This window comes from Camellia sinensis, chromosome 6 (assembly GCF_055761805.1).
Source record: "Camellia sinensis isolate YWXY chromosome 6, ASM5576180v1, whole genome shotgun sequence".
Classification (NCBI taxonomy): domain Eukaryota; kingdom Viridiplantae; phylum Streptophyta; class Magnoliopsida; order Ericales; family Theaceae; genus Camellia; species Camellia sinensis.
Genome location: NC_138966.1, coordinates 106575807 through 106597742, shown reverse-complemented (window position 1 = coordinate 106597742; position 21936 = coordinate 106575807). Strand labels below are relative to the sequence as shown.

Sequence of the window (21936 nt, the reverse complement as noted above, 5' to 3'; positions counted from 1 at the left end):
CTCTGTAGGCATCTATCCTTCCATACCTGAAGGTCGTCCTCGTTATAATACCCGCCCCTGTCTGACTTCTTTGGTATATCACCCTCCTTACCGACGTCTTTCTCTCCGAGATTCTGATCCCGAGTTTCTTCGTTGCAGTTATCCTCCTCCACATTAGGGTCAATGTGCTTACCACTCCCAGTAGGGATGTCGTCCCTAACCTTTTCTTTCTATCCGTCGTTGGCTATCTGTTATTCTTTCTTTCCCACAGACGGCGCCAAATTGTGTGTGCTATTTTCTGACCACACTGCCAAACAGGTACTCAGCTGGAGAACACTGGCAGAATAGATTGTGCCCAAACGACCTATTACAGAAACATAAAGACTCTGGCGGTGGTTCGTCCACCCGGGGGCACTCCGACGATCAAGTCAGTTATCTCTCCAAGATAGCAAAAGTGCTTAACTCACTATTCAGAATACAAAAAGCGTACCTTAGACCCACGAGAGTGCCTTACTTTTATATCCAACATTGACTTGATCCCTATAGAAGCCTAACTTCAATGGACTCTGGCTCAATGCCTATCCAGGACTCTTAAATAGATAAAGATAAACTCCCTAAGAGCTTTATCCTTACCCAGGATGAAGTCCTCCCTCATTCTAGGACTCTTGTAACTTATCCGCTCATCTTGGATTTCGGTATCTCCGCAGATAACCTCGGCCTAGCCGAAATTACCTCGACATCAAGTCAAGGACACGTGGCACCTCGGCTGGCACTTCGGTGCCACCTTGGCCATGTGTTGCTATCCAAAAAATATGTCGCCACAAGAGGGTACCAGTGGTGCAGGCACATGCTATTCCTGTAAATGAGGGTCCTAGTATTATTGGTAATCGAAATGATATCGATGCTATTAATAACACTCTGGCTCTTAGTTCACAAGCAATGACTGTAGTTTTCAATATGGCGCAACGATTACAAGCAAGAGTATCAGCAATGGAGAGATGAGGTGTGCTTGTTAAAATAACAACTGGTTAATATGTGTAAGAAGAAGAATGAGCTAAAAAGGAAAAATGCACAGTTGGAGAATACGGTGCAATATTGTGCAACGGTTATAATGCCAAGACTCACAGAAGGCGAAAATAGAGAGAGGCATGTACAAGAGGCTCATGAAAAATTGTTGAGAGAAGTGAAACGGAAAAAATCTGTGAAGCCTTTTGAAAACTTACATGTAATCGAGTAATATTTTCTCTTTCTGAAATAAAATTGCAAGTATTTCTCCTCTCTCTTTTTTTTCCTTTTTTTTTATTTATATAAATTTTGTCTTTGCAAAAAAAAAATTTGGTGGTGCAGATAAGTGGTGCAAATAAGGAAATATATATACTCCCTCTAAAATTATACACAGAATATACACACGTCCTTTTTATTTATTTATTAATTTTTTTTTATTTTTTTATTTTTTTATAATAATTGTTAATATCAAAATATATGAGTCTCCTCCTAAATTAATGCACTAAAAATTATATAAATTATGAAGAAATAAATTACCAATCTATAATACCAAGGGCTATTAAGATTTGGCCATAAACAACTACACCAAGTGCACTAGCATAAAAGGAGAAAATAAAAATAAAAACAATTTCTTCAGACAAGGTAGAAGCAATCATTATTAAATCTAAGAGAGTTTGGAGCACATACAACAAGTAAAAAAATATAACATAGTGCAAAAGGAGAAAATCGTGTAGATCAGTGACAAATTTTTGTAGATCGACAATAGATCTTGATGGATTAGTCACAGATCTTGATGGATCGGTGATGAAACTTGATGAATCGGTAATGATGGTGATGCAAATTTTGGGTAGAGTAGTGATGGATCTCGATAGATTGGTGAGGGATTTGGGTGAATGATGGTAGTGACGAAAGTGATGGATGATGTTGTGGATGGTGGAGCTGGTTATAGACGATGGTGAGGATGAGGATGGTATCGGCTGAGGATGAGAGGAAGAAAGTGAGAGCGAGAGAGCAAGAGAGAGAAAATAGAGAGTAAGGGAGAGAGGAGGTGAGAGAGAGAGAATATATATATATATATGTATATAATTTTTTTTATTATTATTTATAATGATAATTATTATTACTATAGTTATTTTATTTAATTATTTACAAAAAAAATTTAATATAAACATTATATTGGAGTATTCATGATACCAAGCTCAGTTCTAATATAATAAAATTGTTCTTCATTTAGAGGCTCGGTAAATATGTCAGCTAATTGACAATTTGTAAGCACAAATTCGAGTTCAATATCACCTTTGAGTACATGATCTCTTAGAAAATGATGCCTTATTTCAATGTGTTTAGTGCGTGAGTGCTGAATAGGATTTTTTGAAAGGTTAATGGCACTTGTATTGTCACATTTTATAGGAATATGATCATAGTGAAGTCTAAAATCTTGAAGTTGTTGTTTCATCCAAAGCAATTGTGCATAACACCTAGCGGCGACAATGTATTCTACTTCAGCAGTTAACAGAGCCACTGAGTTTTGTTTTTTGCAAAACCAAGAAGTGAGTGAGTGTCCAAGAAAATGACAAGTGCCACTAGTGCTTTTTCGGTCAAGTCTATATCCCGTAAAGTCGGCATCTGAGTAACCAAAAAGTTCAATGGTGGTTCCCTTAGGATACCATAATCCCAAATTTGGAATGCCAACAAGATATTTGAAAATACGTTTGATTGCGTTGATGTGTAACTATTTCGGTGCGGATTGAAAACGTGCGTACATACAAACACTAAACATTATATCGAGTCTACTTGCAGTAAGATAGAGTAGAGAACCAATCATGCCTGGATATTTCTTTTCATCTACAGTTTTACCTTGCTCATCTTTGTCGATTTTTATTGATGTGCTTATTGGAGTTGCTGCTGGCTTTGATGATTCCATTTCAAACCTTTTGAGTAGATCCTTGATATATTTCGTTTGATTTAAATGAATCCCATTATTACTTTGTTTAATTTGTAGACTAAGGAAGTAATTTAATTCCCCCATCATACTCATTTCAATTTCACCCTGCATATCTTTAGCAAACTCTTTATACAAATTTTCATTAGTAGCACAAAAAATGATATTATCAACATAAATTTGAACAATTAGTATATCTTCCTTTTTTATTTTTATAAAAAGTGTTGTATCAATTTTTCCTCTACAAAAACCTTTGTTAAGTAGAAAATTACTCAATCTTTCATATCAAGCTCTAGGAGCTTGTTTTAAGCCATATAAGGCTTTTAAAAGTTTAAAAACATGTTCAATATAAACTTCCTCCGAAATGTACCCATTTAAAAAAGCACTTTTAACATCCATTTGATATAATTTAAAATCTTTAAAACATGCAAAAGCAAGTAACATTCTAATAGCTTCAAGTCTAGCAACTAGTGCAAAAGTTTCATCAAAATCAATGCCCTCTTCTTGATTATAACCTTGAGCTACTAATCTAGCTTTATTTCTAGTAACAACTTCGGATTCATCCATTTTATTTCGAAAAACCCATTTTGTACCAATAACGGGATGATCCTTAGGTCGAGGAGTTAAAAACCAAACTTCATTCCTTTTAAATTGATTTAATTCTTCTTGCATTGCTAAAATTCAGTTTTCATCATTTTCAGCTTCTAAAAACGATTTTGGTTCAATTTGTGAAACGAACGCTAAGTTACCACAAACATTTCTAATAAAGGAACGAGTTTTTATACCTTCCGCCGCATCACCTATGATGAGGTCTTTGGGGTAGCCATGAGCATACTTCTATTCTTTTGGTAAATTTGAGTCGTTTTCTAGAAGAGCATATATTTCTTGAAATTTTTTCATTGTCATTTCTTTTTCATGTTCGCGTAATGGATTTTCTTTATTTTCTTTTATATAAATGTTCTCCATGCTTGGTTGTTTTTCTACAATGTCATTACTTACAAGATTCTTGAAAATAATGTTGTTAGATTCATCAAAAACAACATGCACAAATTCTTCAACAAGTAGAGTTCTTTTATTGAATACTTTATAGGCTTTACTGGAAATTGAATACCCAAAAACTATAACTTCATCCGATTTAGCATTAAATTTTCTTAAGTTATCTTTATTGTTATTCAATGCAAAGCATTTACAACCAAATGCACGCAAGTGACTAATATTAGGTTTTCTACCTTTCCAAATTTCATAAGGGGTTTTCTGAAGAATACATCTAATCATAACTCGGTTTACAACATAACATGCAGTGTTAACAGTTTCCGCCCCGAAATATTTAGGCAAATTATTTTCACAAAGCATAGTACGGACCATTTCTTCAAGAGTTTTATTTTTTTCTTTCAACTACACCATTTCGTTGAGGAGTTCTAGGGGCAGAAAAGTTATGATTAATTCCAAACTTATCACAAAACATAACAAAATCATCATTTTCAAATTCTCTATCATGATCACTTCTAATATTACAAATATTAAGATTTTTTTCATTTTGAATTCTTTTAAAAGTCTTGAGAAATTATAAAAAGCTTCATTTTTGTGTGTTAAAAATAATACCCATGTATATCTAGTATAATCATCAATACAAATAAGTGCATTGATTTTTCTCCTAAACTTAATGTTCTAGATGGTCCGAATAAATCAATATGCAAGAGTTGAAGTGGTTTAGCAGTTGAAATGATATTTTTGGATTTAAAAGAAATTCTAGTTTGTTTTCCAAATTGACATGCATCACAAAGTTTGTCTATTTTAAAACAATTTTTGATAAGCCAATGACTTACTCATTTTTTGAAAGTTTGAAAATTAAATCAAAATGACCATGTTCTAATCTTCTATGCCAAATCCAACCATTATCATTTATAGCAGATAAACATTTAATGTTAAAATGAGAAGACAAATCATGTAAATCAAACACATATACATTCTCATGTCTATCAACTACAAATAAAGTTTTGTTTTTTAGGGTGTTTTCAATAATTCAATGAGTTTTCTAAAAAATAACTCTATATCCTTTATCACATGATTGACTAATACTAAGCAAGTTACGTTTTAAACCTTCAACAAGTAAAACATTTTCAATAATAGGAGAATGATCTTTACCGATACTACCTACACCTATGATTTTACCCTTGCTATTGTTGCCGAAAGTCACATATCCTCCATCCTTTGGTTGAAGTTTGGTGAACATAGATTTATTTCCGGTCATGTGCCTCGAACATGCACTGTCGAGATACGATCTATAGTTACTAGATTTTGTCTTGAAACATACCTACAAAAATTTGATTTTTCTATTGGTACTCATATTTTATTGGGTCCATAAAAGTTAGAATTTGACACTCTTGAAATGTCCTTAGGGACCCACATTTTTTTTTTATTTTAGCAAAATGATTTCTTTTAACAGGACATGAAGGTGAAATATAACCTTTTGTACCACAAAAATGACATGTGAGATGAGAGCGATTAGAAGATGCATGCACAAAACCATTTTTGACAGTTTTTACTTTTAAAAAAGGTTTATATCCAATTCCGGCTCTACCAAAAGTACAATTTTGATTTTTAAGAATTTTATCTAAAGTCTCTCTACCTTGAGTGAATTTGGAAAGAGTATTTTTTAAGTCTTCGATATTTTCTTTCAAAACAATTTGCTCCTTTTTTAAAGACTTATTTTCTCCTTGCAATGCAACTAATGTTTTTTCAGAAATTGAAGACTCTTTTTGAGTTAAAATATTATTTTCCTTTTCCATTTTCATGGTTTCATTTTCTAAATCATTTATTTTGGAAATAAAGGATTCATTTTCTTTTGACAGTTACTTTTCAAACTATGCTTTATAAATTCAGCATATAATTCATCAAAAGCTGATTGTAATTAATTAAATGTAAAAGATTTTTCATTTACCTCATCTTCGTTTCTAACTACCATTAAGCATAGGTTAGTAACCTCTTTTTTGCAAATTTCGATTTCTGAGTCGCTTTCATCACTATCTTCTCCCTATGCGGCAATCATGGCTTTCTTCTTGTCCTTCTTAAATTGTTTCTTAAGTTCCGAACATTCTGATTTATAGTGTCCATGTTTGTTACATTCGTAGCAAGTAACTTTAAATTTTTTGTGATTTTCTCCCTTTTGAAAATCCCTATTATTGAAATCTTTTCTGAAAAATTTTCGCACACCTTGTTTCTTTTTCACAAACCTTTTGAACTTCCTAGTGATGAATGTTATTTCCTCATCATCATACGAATCATCTTCCTCATCCTCTTGATGTTTGGAGGTGGATGTGAAGGCTATTCCTTTCTTGTTGTTGTTGTCCTCCTCTTCTTTTTCTTTTTGCATTATGAGCTCATGAGTTAAGAGAGATCCCATTAATTTATCTAGACTTAGCTTTGATAAATCCTTGGCTTCGATGGCAATGACTTTTGTCTCCCAACTTTTTGGCAATGACCTAAGCACTTTTCTTACAATTTCAGCATTAGTATATATTTTGCCAAAAGAAGTTAAACCATTAACAATATCAGTAAAGCGAGTAAACATTTGAAGAATAGTTTCATCAGGCTTCATTTTAAAGAGTTCATAATTATAGACCAGCAAACTGATTCTAGATTCTTTAACTTGTTCGGTTCCCTCATGAGTCACTATAAGTTTATCCCAAATTTCTTTTGCGGTTTTACATGTGGAAATTCTGTTGAACTCGTTGGCATCTAAGGCACAGTACAACGTGTTTGTGGCTTTGACATTAATTTGGGTCATTCTAGTATCTGATTCATTCCACTCATCTTCAGGTTTGGGAACCCTAAGTCCATCTACGGTTTTGGTAGGAATTTTTGAACCATTGCAAATAATTTTTCAACATTCATAATCATTAGATTGAACATGTATGGTCATCCTAGTTTTCCAATAGCTAAAATTTGTGCCGCTAAATAGTGGTGGCCTATTGGATGCTTGTCCCTCAGGTAAGAAATAACTAGTGGTTGCCATGATCTACTCTAAGGCGGTTAAGTCACACAGACTAGAGTCTAGGCTCTGATACCAATTGTTGTCCTAGGTAGGCAACCCAAGAGAGGGGCGGTGAATTGGGTTATTTAAAAAAAATTTACAATATTAAAATTTATAAACACAATATTCAGAAATTTAACAAATAAAAAAGGAGAAATTATTGGAAACTCCCATTTGGGAGAGTTTTAGTCTAACAGATCCTCTTTTTATATTAATACACATCAAAGTCCTGATTTTTTGGTAACGTGACCCGAAGGGTCCCACTATATGGTTATAGAATGGATTTTGTGACTAATGTACCCTTTCTTTTTCTTTTTTTCTTTTTTTGTGGCTGGAAACGTTTTTTGGAAGGGTGTTTGAATTCTCTTGATTACGTTGATCTCGGTGTGCACTATATGGGAAGATCATATATGGCTAGATTTTTAGGGATGATGAGGGTCATTAGTATTTGAATGCTGCGTGGGAGGGGGGGTTAAGGCGTGCGCGTTGTGTAGTGGTGTAGTTAGCTATCTGCTTCAACGTTGAAGGCCATGGTGTTGTGTTCTTGGATTGCGGCAACGGTAATGTTGTTGGTTATTTATTCGTTATGTTAATGGATTTAGTTTGGGGGAGTAAACGTTGACATGTTGTTCGCGATGTCGGCGGTGTGTAAACACATGTATAACGTTGCGATGGTTACACCCCACAAAAAAATCGATGTCTTTGATACGTGTTTGCGGAAAACATAAACAAAATGCACTGCTGATTTGGAAACTCCAATCTGACATATCTATGCCCAAAACAGCAGCGTCATAACAGTGCAACAATTTCATTGGAAAACCCTAGACCAGTCTCACCACATCATGTTAGCCACCGAATTCCTAGGTTGTGGGGGATCACAATTCAAATTTGAGGTGTTGGCACTTCACAAAATGGTCAGAATGTGGGGCTTCAGAGGCTGGTATTGAAAACTGATATAGTCCATCAAAATGTGGGTTTGCAAAATAATGTGGTCCATCAAAATGTGGGTTTGCAAAATGATGTGGGCCAACAAGATGTGAGTCATCAAAATGTGAATCACCCAACATACACTATTAAACCCATAAACCTCTATAGTACGCTTTTTTCAAACGTTACGTACACATACATCATTCAAACATAATATCATAAAACAAATATAATACATAAATGGGCAAAATTGTCAACCACCAAAGAATGGGACCTTTGGCTGTACGAAATTAAATATGGGACTGATTAGATTACAATTTCACATTTTAGGATTTATGGGTCAATTCTCCAATAAAAAATAGAATAATAATTATCAAAATGTAAAATAAGAGAGATAGGGAGAGAAAATCAAACACTGAGATTTATAGTGGTTTGACTCGTCAGGCCTACGTCCACTCCTCAAGGAACCTCCTTGAGAATTTCTTTACTATCAAAATAAATTAATAAACCACCAAGTTTTCACCAAGCTTGTGAATTTTGCACAAGATTTACTCTTATCGATTGAGCCTCACTCAACAATAAATGCCTCACCCTTACAAAAATCTCTCACAAAAATAATGAAAAAATAAGTGGTACTTAAACCCTCTTTTACAATAATTTTCTCACAAATAGTAGATATGAAAGTGTAAGAACAAAGGTTACACTCAGATCTGAAAGTGAAAGAGCAAAATATAATACTCAAAATTTTGAAGCACACAGAATTTTTTCTCTTCAAGTTCTTGATTTTTCTCCATACACAACACTTTTATTTATACCAAAAAATATACTTGTTGGAAGACAAGATGCTTCTCGACAGCATATCTTTTTTTTTTCTTAGTCCACTTTTCCTTTGTCCAACTTTTACACCTTTTCTTTGTCCACTTTTTTCTTTGTCAAACATTACACATTTTCTTTGTTCACTTTTGCAGGCAAGTCATCATAATTTTGAGTATAAAATTCAATTCACACTCATATATATATATATATATACATATCAGATAATATATATACCCCTCTTAAAAGTTTTGTAATTATTGAAGAGATTATAAATACACTTAAATAAAATAAAAATAACCAAACTTCCCATGTGAGTATATCAAAAAGGAATAATTCATTAATATCACATTTGTAAAAAAAAAATTTAATCAATTTTAATTTTGTCAAAAAGTGAATAGTGACCAGTCAACCAATCAATCAATTTTGTCAAAATAATACAACTAATCAATTTTAAATTTGTCAAAAAGTGAATAGTGATATTTTCAAAAAATTTCCATTTAAATAATATTTTTAACAAATATATCATACAACCTATATTTTAAACAGATTATATTTTGTGTCAAATAATATAGAGTATGTATAAAAAAAATCTGAATTTTTCAAATAATCTTTTAGACATCATCAAAATTAAACAATATGATTAACAACCCGCAACTGTAACACCCCAAAATTATAATTATAATTATAGATAACCTCATAACCCATTCATTAAGACAATATTAGCAAAACATTCTCTTTCATTAATTCTTTTAATGTAGTACAAAGGTGACATCACATGCATTAACACATTCATTGACCCGAAGCTATGAATATATAGCATGTGATGGATATACATAGGACAAAGAAGAAAGGAGAAGTTCTTGTCCAAAGGGTTATATATTTCTAAGACGATACTTGGTTATAATAAAAGTGGGTTAAGCCCAATACAAATAAAAAGTCGGGGTTTGTACAAAAGATATTTACAACACAAATAAATGAGCTTTCAACTCTAAGGCTCCGTTTGTTTCACCGGATATAAAATAGAGGATATAATATGATGTGGGATATAGTCAGGATATGTAATGAATAGGATATATGTATTGGATAGTATATCCCCCAAATCATGTTTGTTGACTTGGTATATAAGACCGGATATATGTTATCCATGTTTGTTTTATAAAATATATTGTGGGATATAAAAAAGTAATTTCTAAAATTACCCTCATAATATATTTTAAATACCCATATTGCCCTTATGTCCATCAAAACCAAATTGTTCAAATTAGGAAAAACTAATGTAAATCAACAAATTAAAAATTCATATTATTTTTTATTTGAACAAATTAAATATTCGTATTAAATTCAATAATTTTTCAAAACAAAAAAAAAAATTATATTAAACTAATGTCCACTGATAAAAATTTTTATATTATATTAAATTCAATAATTTTACCCCCCCAAAAAAAACTAATATTCATTCTAAAAAAATTTATCTTACAAAATAATCATTGAATGAAAAAAAATAACATCTTTATTCATTCATTCATCACACATCATTATTCTTATAAAATAATCCAAGCCATTATAATTAAAAATAACCTTCATTCATTCTAAGTAAATGATAACATTTTTTTACAATAGATAACCTTCAACTTAATATATTAAGCATCATTCCAACAAAATAAAGCAATACTAATATTAAGCATACTTCAGCTTACTTACAACCCCAACAATTAGATTGAAACTAGGTACAAAAGCCATTTCTAGGGGATGTAAACCAGTTAGTCTGTCAAAATATTTCTAATCCTCCTAATAACTATGCAAAATAGGCACTACACATGTGCCTGAGGAGGAATAGCAATACTAATATTATAATATATAGATAGATATATGTCATTAGCCTACAGCAAACACACTTAAACACACCCGGCCAACAACAAACATACCCATTCCATTTTTTCTTCTTCAGGCAAGCTAAAGAACAAATCAACCCTTTCAGCATCCTTCACAATAAGGGTAGCTGCTCTTAACCTGTCATTTGTGTTCAGTCGCAACTTGGCTAGTTCCCCATTAACCAGCTTCCTAGCTTGAGACAAGTCTTGGGCATACCCAATCCTATGAGCAATTTCTTCCATGGTACTGTTGGTTTTCTTGAAGAAGGAACCAAACTCAACAGCCATATCAACAAGACCCTTTGCAATACCTTCAGCTTCCCTAGCTCTTTTCTTAGAAGTTGTGCCTGAGCCACCTTGGTTGCATGGAGTCCCAAATGCTGATAAGGAACAATCAGGCAGATCAACAATTGGAGTGTAACACTCCTCAGTAGTTTGGTCCTCTTTTTCTAAGGCATCAACCATGTCAGCAGGTCCTTCAGCCAAGACTCCAGTGGCTCTATCCTTGCCAAAGAGAATTACCCAGTCCTCGTAGTAAATAAAAGGTACATTTCTCATGCCCTTGGCATCTGGCTCCCTCTACAAAACAATATTTTTTTGAAATTTATATTTCTAGTTAATAAATAATACAAAATGGTTAAATAATGCAAAATGGTTAAGGTAAGTTTTTTACCTTGACATAGTTTTGCCAAACTTCGTCACTGTCGACCAAAATCATCTTCTCAGAGTCATCCCACCCAAAGCCACTCAACCGAAGCATGTCAGTAAGCAAATTGTATTGTCTTCTCCAAAATTTGATCTTTGACTCGATATGAGGGGATGCACGAAGATCAGTTCCAGGAAAAGCCAATATGATAAGCTTCTCCAATTCAGAGTAAAATCCACACCTAAACTGACCATTGTCAGCTTTCCATTTTTCACTGAACAGATCCCTCATGGCTCGGATCAACACATCACACTCTTTCGGAGTCCACACTCTACGACCTCTTGATGAGGAAGCAGTTCCCTTTCCCTTACCCTTTTTTCGACATCCACTAGTAGCAGTTGTGTCATCCATACCTAACATGCAACCATTTTTAACAGAACAATAATTTTATTAAGACAACCAAACAAACACTCCTATTAAGTTATGTCTTCAACAAATAACTAAAACATAAAATAAGTTACATGTCTACATCATCCTATTAAGTTACAAGTCTCCAACTCACTACACAACATAAGTATTAAAAAACATTACATCCAATGAAAATAGTACTTAATTTTACATCCTATTAGCTAACCACTCATTATACATTTGGTTAGCTAGAGTGTCCCTCCAATTACTCCATTGGTCATATCCCTCAATTGTGTCAATGTACTCGTTCCCTGTTTCTTGATTATTTGGCAATGTGTCATCTAAGTCTACCTCCAATGGATCCATAGGCATCTCACGTTTGATGAGATTGTGTAGAAGACAACAAGCTGTGATAATTCGACATTGGGTCTTGATTGGAAAATAGGAATATGTTCTCAATATTGCCCATCTAAGCTTCAGAAGACCAAAACATCTCTCTATTATGTTACGAGCCGTGGAGTGCTTCATATTGAAGAACTCCTCTGCATTAGTTGGGGCACCCCCTTCCCTCCAAGTGGACAAGTGGTAACGTTGTCCTCTATAAGGTGCTAAAAAGCCCTCCCCATTAGTATAGCCCGCATCAACTAGATAGTAGGAACCTGTAATAATGTAGGATTATATAATTACATAATCACATAATTTAAGTACAAGTCCAAAGGTTATACATAGTAAAGATATTGTGAAATGCAGCTGTACCCGTTGGCACTCTCAACCCATTTGGTCTACTTATGGCATCTCTAAGTACTCTAGAATCTGAAGCGGAACCTTCCCATCCAGGTAAGACATATATGAACTGCATGTCATGGGAGCAAACACCCAAGACATTAGTCGCAATTTCACCCTTTCTTGATCTATACCTTGCTTTATCTACTGCAGGAGCTAGCACTCTAACATAGGTGTCATCAAGTGCACCAAGACAATTCTACCAAAAATTACCAAAAATAAATTATTACTTATTAAATTGTAATTATGAATATTATAACTTTTATCAAACATGAAGAATTACTAAAACTAGCATTTACCTGAAACCACCTCCACCTATCATCTGTGCACCCAGCAGTTATTGGTTCAGGTGTCTTTAGTAAGACACCTTGCAGTCGAAGCACAGCCTTAAGGACATCATTGAAATACTTACTAACTGTTTGACCAGACCTCATAAAATTGAATTTGACATTTCGATTTTTATGGTGGTGCCCAAGCACAGTCAAGAACATAGCAACCTTTTCCTCTAATACAACATATTTTGAATCTGACACACCCTTTGTTCTGATAAGCCCACACAACCGCAGAAAGGTATGCCTATTCATTCGTAGTTGTTCATGGCAATCTATGTCATTATCTCTGACCAACCTATTTAGGTGGTCAAGTTGTTGTTTGAAAGGATTAGGATTTCTACTTATTTTCCTCGTAGCCTCAAATCTTTCTAGTGCAGCATGCAAAACGACTATATAAACTCCACAAGTATAATTCATGGATGATACCATATGTTGCAAGGCAGCATAGGCCTCAATGAGGTCCCTCCTACCATCAAATCCTTTATTACTTGCCATCTATGAAAAGAAATAGTGCATATTGTAAATTAAATAACTAAAGCAATCAAATAGATAACTAAATCAATGCTAACTATTATTCACAATAGCCCCATGTAAACAATTCAGATTATGTAAAATAAAATCTGATTCAATCAAAAATCAGTGGGTAAACTAACTTATTATGTAAACTAACTTTCCCAATATATAAAATCAGATTATTTATTATGTAAACTTATTATGTAAACTAACTTTCCCAATTCACTGGATATAATAAAATCTGATTATGTAAACTAACTTTATTTATTTTTATGATATGGATATAAACTATTTATTTTTATAATCTGGATATAAACTAATTATGTAAACTAAATCATTCCCTGACTTCAAAATCTTCCCATGAACTTCCCTCCCAAACTTTAAACATTTTAAATCTTCAATTGTATTAAACACGCTACAATAAGTGTAAACATCAGATTTTACATTGTTTTCACACATTTTAACATACAATTCCAAAGCTTCTTGACTACACCCACATCGTGAATAGCCTGAAATCATTTCATTCCATGGCATGTTCACTTCGCAATTGGTAAAGTTCATATCGAAAACAGATGTTGCATCAGATAAAGCCCCACATTTTGAGTACATATCAATGAGGGCAGTTCCAACAAGAACATTAGACTCCATACCCAATTCGGAGACACACTTGTGAACTTCTTTGCCTTCATCAGTGTCACCTAAATTCTCAACTGCCTTCAGAACAGAACTTCATTATATAAAATCTGGATATAAAATCAGATTATCTTTAAACTATCTTTTCCAATATATAAAAATCTAATTATGTAAAAAAATCAAACTCTTCATAGATTATTTATTTATTTTTATTTTTTTTAATGTCAAGAGTTTGATTCAATCAAATTCCTAGGCTTTACATACAAAACAAATAAATTTTTATTGCTTGAATCAAAGCCCCAAAAAAAAAATAAATAAATAAAACAGAGATATAAATCTGGTTCATATAAAACAATGAAACAGAGACAAGGTTTTTACTAATTGAATCGAATTTGATAGCAAAACAAACAAAGCCCTCTTCTGTTATCTCAGTGGGTTTACAAAACAAACAAAGCCCTCGAATTTGATTACAAAACAAACAAAGCCCTCTTTAGATTGAACAAAAAGTTCCAAAAAACAGTGGGTTTATTCGAAAAAGAGCCAAAAACTGTGAAAAGTTCCAAATCAATGGGTTTACAAATCAGTTTAAAAAATTTCTGTTATCTCAGTGGGTTTAGAAATCAAAGTTCCAAAAATAAATTTAGAAATCAGTGGGTTTAGAAATCAAAGTTCCAAAAATCAGTTTAGATTGAAACTTTCACAAGTTTCTGGCCCTCTTTTTTACAATTTTTTGTTCCAAAAAAGCAGTGGGTTTATTCCAATCGATTTTTGTTAGAAATCATACAAACAAAACCTAAAACCAGAAAATCAAAAAAAAAAAAAGAAAGCAAGGTAGAGGGAAAAGATGATAATCACCGGAATGAAGTCTTGCCAACGGAAATCAGTCACAAAATTTCGCAGATCTACACGATGTAAACCAGAGCCTTTTTGTCTTCTGCTGGATGTATATGAGCTGCATATATTTTCTGAGCCCTAGTCTGTGTATATAAGATAGACGAGGGTATATTGGACTTTTGAACTCATATCCCAGACGAAGGGATATGATATAACAGGGGGGGCTGGGATTGTATATCATCCAAATTTGGGAGATATACAATCCGAAGGTATATTATATCCCTTTCAAACAAAATTTGCAAACATGGGATATGTGGGTCCCATTGAATATCATATCCAATCCCAGTCTCCATATCCTGCAAACAAACAGATCCTCCCAAGCTAAGTTCTTAGCGGAGGCATACCATCAGTACCTGAAAGTTGGTTTCCACATAGAGTGAGCTAAAACCCAGTAGAGATTATTTTAATACACCGCATGATGCTTAACAGAGTCATATGGTGAATGCACATGAATGCCATTTACCAAAATGTTGTATTTTCCTCTTTCAAAATGATACAATGCCATGTTTATAAATCAATTCATAAACCGATACTTTTAAATCAAAAAACAGGGTAGTTGATACACAATACTGGGAATCTCTAGGTATGTATCTGCCGATAGGCTATACAACCACTATCAAAGCCATTTTACCGGCACTAATCGGAAGGATCAACACCTAACTGCACGGGTTCCTAGACTTTCACCAAGGATACGCAGGCCAACATAGATAATACCACAACCACATTTCCTAACCAGACTCACCAAGGTATTCACTAATTTTTTTTTTCAAACGATACATTTTCAATGTATAAATATGAAACGATATTCAATACAAAATGTATGAGTAGTTGGTTTCAATTAACCTAATCCTCATGCAATTTCTACAATAATCAAAGCTATCATCCACTAATAGCCCAAAACAAATATCTTTATACAAGAAATAAATTATAACTAACAGAAAGAAACTTCGAAATTTCAATATAAGAATAACAATACATATTTCATTCCACTTTCCAACTCAACAAGAGTCCAAACATATCCCCATCATTCATATCCTTATTCAAAAACAATGATTTCTAAGATTTTCTAACAAAATATCTGTTTCCTTTAAAAATTCATTTAGAATAGAGATTTTCAAGATTTCAACTCAATTCATCAATACAATTATTCCCACAGCATTTCTTATGAACTCATTTGAAAATCCCTCTTTTATACTCCTAAAATCAACCCAAATCAAATCCTAAATCAAATTCACAACTCCCAAAAAACTACTCTTTTCAAGAAACACATAATAAGATTAAATACCATACAAGATGCTAAAGAAATCCCTATATCAAGGTATGAAGAGAATATGAATAATTTCCAAAAAATTGACGGAGACCAAAGCTTGAACTTCTCCGATTAAAACGTTTACCTCTACGAGCTCTACACTTTATCCCAAAAACACCAGGATGGTGAGATTAGCGAATTAGGGTGTATGGGAAGATTTGTGTGAAATTTTAAAGAGAGAGAGAGAGAGAGAGAGAGAGAGAGAGAGATTTTGGCTAGAGAGCTTTTAGAGATAGAAAAATCAATATGTAAAAAAAAAAAAAACCTCTTTTCCCCGTACCTTTATACGCACAGATCGCTCGAGCGAATAAACCAAACTCCTAGAACATCAATCCTACTGAACAAATCGCTCGAGTGAAGAATGCCCCCCTCTTAGAAGTTCAGACTTGAAAACACAAATTCTGGGAGAAAGGAAAGACTGCTCGAGCGAAGAAATGACAGCTGGAGTGAACTCTACAAGACAAAATTCATTTAAAACACTAACTCCCAATCTGTTCAAAACCAAATCTAACAACTCCAAACAGCCAATCCCAATTAACAAGAAGACAAAAAGGAGTATAAACAACAACAATAAGTACCAGATCCCGAATCAAAGAATATAAAAGAGTCGAGTCTTAACCCAAGTCACTATAGCAACCATGCGGGTTGAAAAAATTGGACCTACAACCGCCCGCAATGCGGTTTGCGATTTGTGTGAGGGGTCAATTGGGTGTACAAGTGGGTGCATTTGGTTGTGCGGATTGACATTTTATTATAACCACAATAATAATAATAATAATAATAATAATAATAATAATAATAATAATAATAATAATAATAATAATAATAATCGAGCTATTCATGAAGCTCAATAATTTGTAGCTCATTCAAACTTGTTCAATTACTAAACAAGTCAAACTTGCGCTTTACTTTCAAGCAATTTTTATTTGTAAATTTACAAATAATTAATACATTGCTTATTGCTTAAAGGAAATTGATAGGATGAACACACTTTTATAAGCGTTAAGAATTGTTCAAGTATTCTTTCTTTCTTTTTTAGTTATTTATTTTATTTATTATGTGGAACAACCACAGGTACTTAAATATACATATATATATATATATATAAACAAACATTATTTGGTCTTAAGTTTTCATTTCTTTGCATAGCACATTGTTTTTTTAGTACTTATAGGCACAAAGACTTCATATAAGTGGGAAAAGATAATGAAGTTGAGATAAAAAGGTTTGAGAAAATGAATAACCCATGTAGGAGGTTAGAGAATTTTTATTTATTTAATAATGCGGGCGGATTGAGTGTAACCCGCACGCCCGTAGCTCACAATTTTATCTGAAACTCAACCTACATCCAACCCTACCTATCTCTCGATAACACCCAATACCTTGCAGTTAGGGTGGGATTGGGTGAAACTGGCATGTTGACTTGTAAGATGAAATATCATTTGGCCCCTCACACTTTTAAGCGTTTTTCAATTTGACCTCCACATTTCATATAATATCAATTTGACTCCTACCATCAGATTCTGTTTACAATTATATAGAATTTATTGACGTGACACCAAATTTCATTTGGAATGAATTTTATTTTACCCTCCAAATTATACCTTAAAAATCTATTAGCCCTCCAAATATTAAAAATAATAATAATAATATTTAATTAATAAATTTTTATCTCAAAAATGAAAAAATTAAATAAAAAATTGAGCATTAGTCTTGTTGAGTATTCTTTAGACAATAATTGAATTTTAAAATTTTTTTCCCACTCAATTTTGAAATTACTATTAGTCGATCAATTCTGTTAAAATTAATTTGGGGAATAAACTAGTTACAATTGCGCATGCGCACACACATAGAGTAGCCAATAAATTTTCAGCTCAATAAGTTTCTCCAGGACCAACTCAAGATAATTTGAGACTTATGAAGCACAAGAAGGGGTATGAGTACTGGTACTAGTACAATACGAGCACGTCGATACAATAAAATCCAAAAAAAGTAGGGTACAAATACGGCTTGATACATTTGTAAAAAAAATATTTATTTTTAATTTAGAGTAATATAAAAATTGATTAATAGTTTAATTTGTCGAGATCCAACATACAATTGATATTTATTGCCAACAGTACAGGTATAAGATAAACCAAAATTAAATGTCATTATATTAAATAACTTACAAACCATAACTCAATTTTAAAATCATACTAAGCATAAAATCTTAAATGAAAAAAAAAAGAGTCTAGTAAAAAGAATTTTATCTCTGAAGTAGAAGAAAATATTATTTCGATTAAAGTACCACAAAGTACATATGCAAAAATATCATACATCGATAAGTACCCAATACAAGTACGATATGTTTGTCGAAGTATCCATACTTTATAGTTTCCAGATAATTCTAAATGAGGATTTATATGTATATATATATATATATATATTGCAAAGTATATATTAATTTAATATTAATTTTTTCATTATTGAGATAAAAAATCATTTATTAAATATTTATATTTAATTTTTTATATTTGGGAGGCTAATTGCTTTCTAAGATATAATTTGGGGGTAAATAAAATTTGGTGCTATGTTAGCAAGTTCTGTTTGATTGTAAATGAAATGTGACGGCAGTAGCCAAATTGATCAAAATTTTGAAAGTTTGGGGGGCAAATTCGTATTATACAAAGTCTAAGGATCAGATTGAAAAATGCGTGAAAATTTGGCGGGACAAAATAATATTTCTCGACTTTTAATGTTGTCCAAGCAAAGCTTTGGTAATTAGTTCATAAACTGACTCTAGCAAATTTATCTATCTATTTATTTATTTTAATATATAAAGTGAAGACACTAGCAAGTTTGTGTCTCATATTTTGGATTTTCCCAAAATATCTCTATAGTTGATTTCTTTATAATTATTCTTATACTATTATGTTTTTTTCAATTACACACGCTGCAATCCGCTAATTTATTTATATTAATAAATTTTCTATAAGTAAAAAGGGCTGTAGCTAATCATTTGTTTGGAGCATATCACCACACTCACTAAGTTGCCTACACGACATTCCCACCAGAGGAGAGTTGAGATATTTGAGGCTAACGAAAGAATCTGGTACCTCCCAGAAGGTTTGAGAAAATGCAAGAATATAATACATCACTTTAGAACTTATATTAAACACTTTAGAATAGATTATAGATAGTTCTAATAAGAAGGTGGTGGAAGGTTCCAAGAGAATTTCATACACTACATTAATTGTACATTCTAGAATAATTTTAGAAGGCTAGCCTCCTATATAAAGGGAAGGCCTCATTTAGCCAATCATCCAAAGAAAGTATAGAGGGAGTATCAATGTTTAAACCAAGTGAATCCAAGAGCTTCTCTCTAGAAAATGTTTCTCTGTGTAGAAATTTCTTGTGTGTGCAAAGTTTTCCTGACTCTTTTCTAAGCAGGCTGACTAAGGTGCAAATTAAGCAAGTTGGCAAACATCTAAGGTTGCACAATTTATGCTAGTAAGTGATCATATGATTAGATATATTTAAAATCTTTATGGCATTTAAGTTTGTAGCCTCGTATATATGTTTGAAATCTTTATGGCAAAATGTTCGCACAACCCTTGATCTCAACGCCTAACTAGAGGCTAAATTTTTCGACACGGACTATTGTGGAGGGAAGAGCGTTTGTGTAAAGACATATATAATAGGCTCTTAGGGTTCTAGAGAAGAAGGAAAAAAAAAAAAAAAAAATCTCACCTCCCAGGTTTTGGTCTTTAGTTGCAAACAAAAAGATATGGTTCTTAGACCATGGAGAATTTCATTTATCATTTTTGTGAAGGTAATGTTTCGATAATGGCACTGCATAGAATATTTTGAAGTTAGGAAAAAATGAGACTGAGGAAATATTTGCCAAACAAATTAGGTTTTCTCAATATCATGCCAAAAAAATATTCATTATAAATCTAGACACTTTTTTTTTGAATTTCCAAAAACTAACTAGCCTCCATTAAGGTACATCAACTAAACCGGAAATAAATCACTACTATGTTTTACTTTGCATACATCCTGCAAGTCAGATTGTTGTGATATCTTGTAATTGTTGTAAGGTGATAATTACAAAGAATATAATGGTTCTCCATTTTAATTTAATAAACTAGAAAGGAAGACAATCAAATATCCACATGAAAACCAAGTGAGCAAAATTATTTGAATTTATCTACTCAAATTATGTCCCAATATTTTTAATCTATCTGATGTCTAAATTATTTTAACCTATCTGTCCAAATTGTCTAAATTATTTTAAATTTGCTCGTGGATAAGAGCCCTCAGTTGGATTCAAGTTTACTGTTGTGAGTTACAAAATCAAAACATCCCTGTGATACGGGGCACTTAAATAATTTGAACAATTAATCATGCAAATGCTTCAGTTATAAGATTTCCGGTTATGCTATTTCTGACTTTCTATTTTAAAAAAGTAGATTGTTGAAACTAAAATAATATTGAATGCACTCTGTTTAATTCCCAGTCAAATTTTGTACCCAAATGAATCAGAAATTCTAGTAGTTTTTTGACCTGTCATTCTTGTGCTTATCTCTCCAAATCAAATTTATCTATGCTAATATTTTTGTTTATCCATCTTAATATTTTTTGTTCTTTTCTGTCCAAATTTTTTGCTTATTCAAATCGGTCATTGTAATCACTATTTGTGTTAAATTTCTGATACCAATGTAATGGTCACATGGTTATTCAACAGTTGATTTATTTTGATTCATAACAGAGGGTTTGGAAACTTGTAATCAAGCAATAACTCACAAACCCACAATTTTTCTCTTCAAAATCCAGAAATCAAACAGACTGATGTGACGATCACTTGGTACCCGCTGGAAACTGGCATTTTTTCAAAAATAAATGCTCAAAAACTTGCATTGGTAATTTTAGATGGATAGATCTAAAAAAAAAAAAAATACATGCAATAAAAAAAATTCATCCAAAACAAACTACTGAATATAAAGTTATCATATGTTCAAGTTTTAACGCCATAAATAATTAAACAAATAGCTATTTGAAAGTGCATTCCCTTATGGCCTTAAAAGATTAGGACCAGGACCTACAGTTAAATAAATTTTTTTTAAAAAAAATTATGTCTTGAGCTCTTTTTTTTTTGAAAAATGATTTGCACCACCAATTTTGAAGACCCCCAGTGACCCCCAGCTGATGTGGCAGCACGTGATTGGTTGAATTTTTTTTTTTTTTTTTTTTTTGATTTTTACTTGGTCCACAACCTCCCACGTGGAGTGGGGGTGCTGGGGGTCACCCCCAACTGGGGTCCCCAGCACGGCTGTTTTTTTTTACAATAATTTATATCAATCACGTTATGACACATTTGTTAAAACACCCATAAGTATGTTAAAACTTACTTGGATTCCAATATAATTTTTCTTTAAATTCAATTTTCTATTATTACTTGGTTTCAAAAAATACTTTTAATTTTTGTTCAAAATCGAGGATAACATGAGTTTTACGCTTCTTGTTATCTACATCAAACTCACCATTCACTTCTTCATTATTACACATCAACAGCAATTTTGTGCTGTAGTTACAAAAGTATAGATATGAGAGAGAATTTGTTCACACAATATAAATAACGGTGGCACTACACGTACTAATTGGTATGCCAATTAGCGTAACATATGTCATGATATCGTTATTTCAACACTGACTCCATCTATTATACAAATTACAAAGACCTAAAACGTCTAAAATTATCTCACGTCATCTGTTAATACACTAATTAATATACCAATTGATGTATATATCATTATTCATTATTCCAGTTTATACTTTTGGTGAGACCATCACATTGATTTGA

The 21936-nt window shown here is 32.5% G+C and overlaps 1 protein-coding gene across 2 annotated transcripts; it reads right to left on the bottom strand.

Moving 5' to 3' along the window:
- Positions 1 to 10263: 10263 nt before the first annotated feature.
- Positions 10264 to 15089, bottom strand: LOC145792812 (uncharacterized). 2 transcript variants are annotated; one of them, XM_082874382.1, is made up of 4 exons: positions 14744 to 14965; positions 12384 to 12480; positions 11247 to 12286; positions 10264 to 11152 (listed from the first exon to the last, which is right to left on the bottom strand). In XM_082874382.1, the coding sequence occupies exons 3-4, from the start codon at positions 11637 to 11639 to the stop codon at positions 10598 to 10600; spliced, it is 948 nt and encodes a 315-aa protein (XP_082730508.1). In that variant the 5' UTR covers positions 11640 to 12286; positions 12384 to 12480; positions 14744 to 14965; the 3' UTR covers positions 10264 to 10597. The 2 variants fall into 2 exon arrangements, with proteins under 2 accessions (XP_082730508.1, XP_082730509.1); XM_082874383.1 differs by lacking the exon at positions 12384 to 12480 and having other exon boundaries at positions 11247 to 11632; positions 14744 to 15089.
- Positions 15090 to 21936: the final 6847 nt, after the last annotated feature.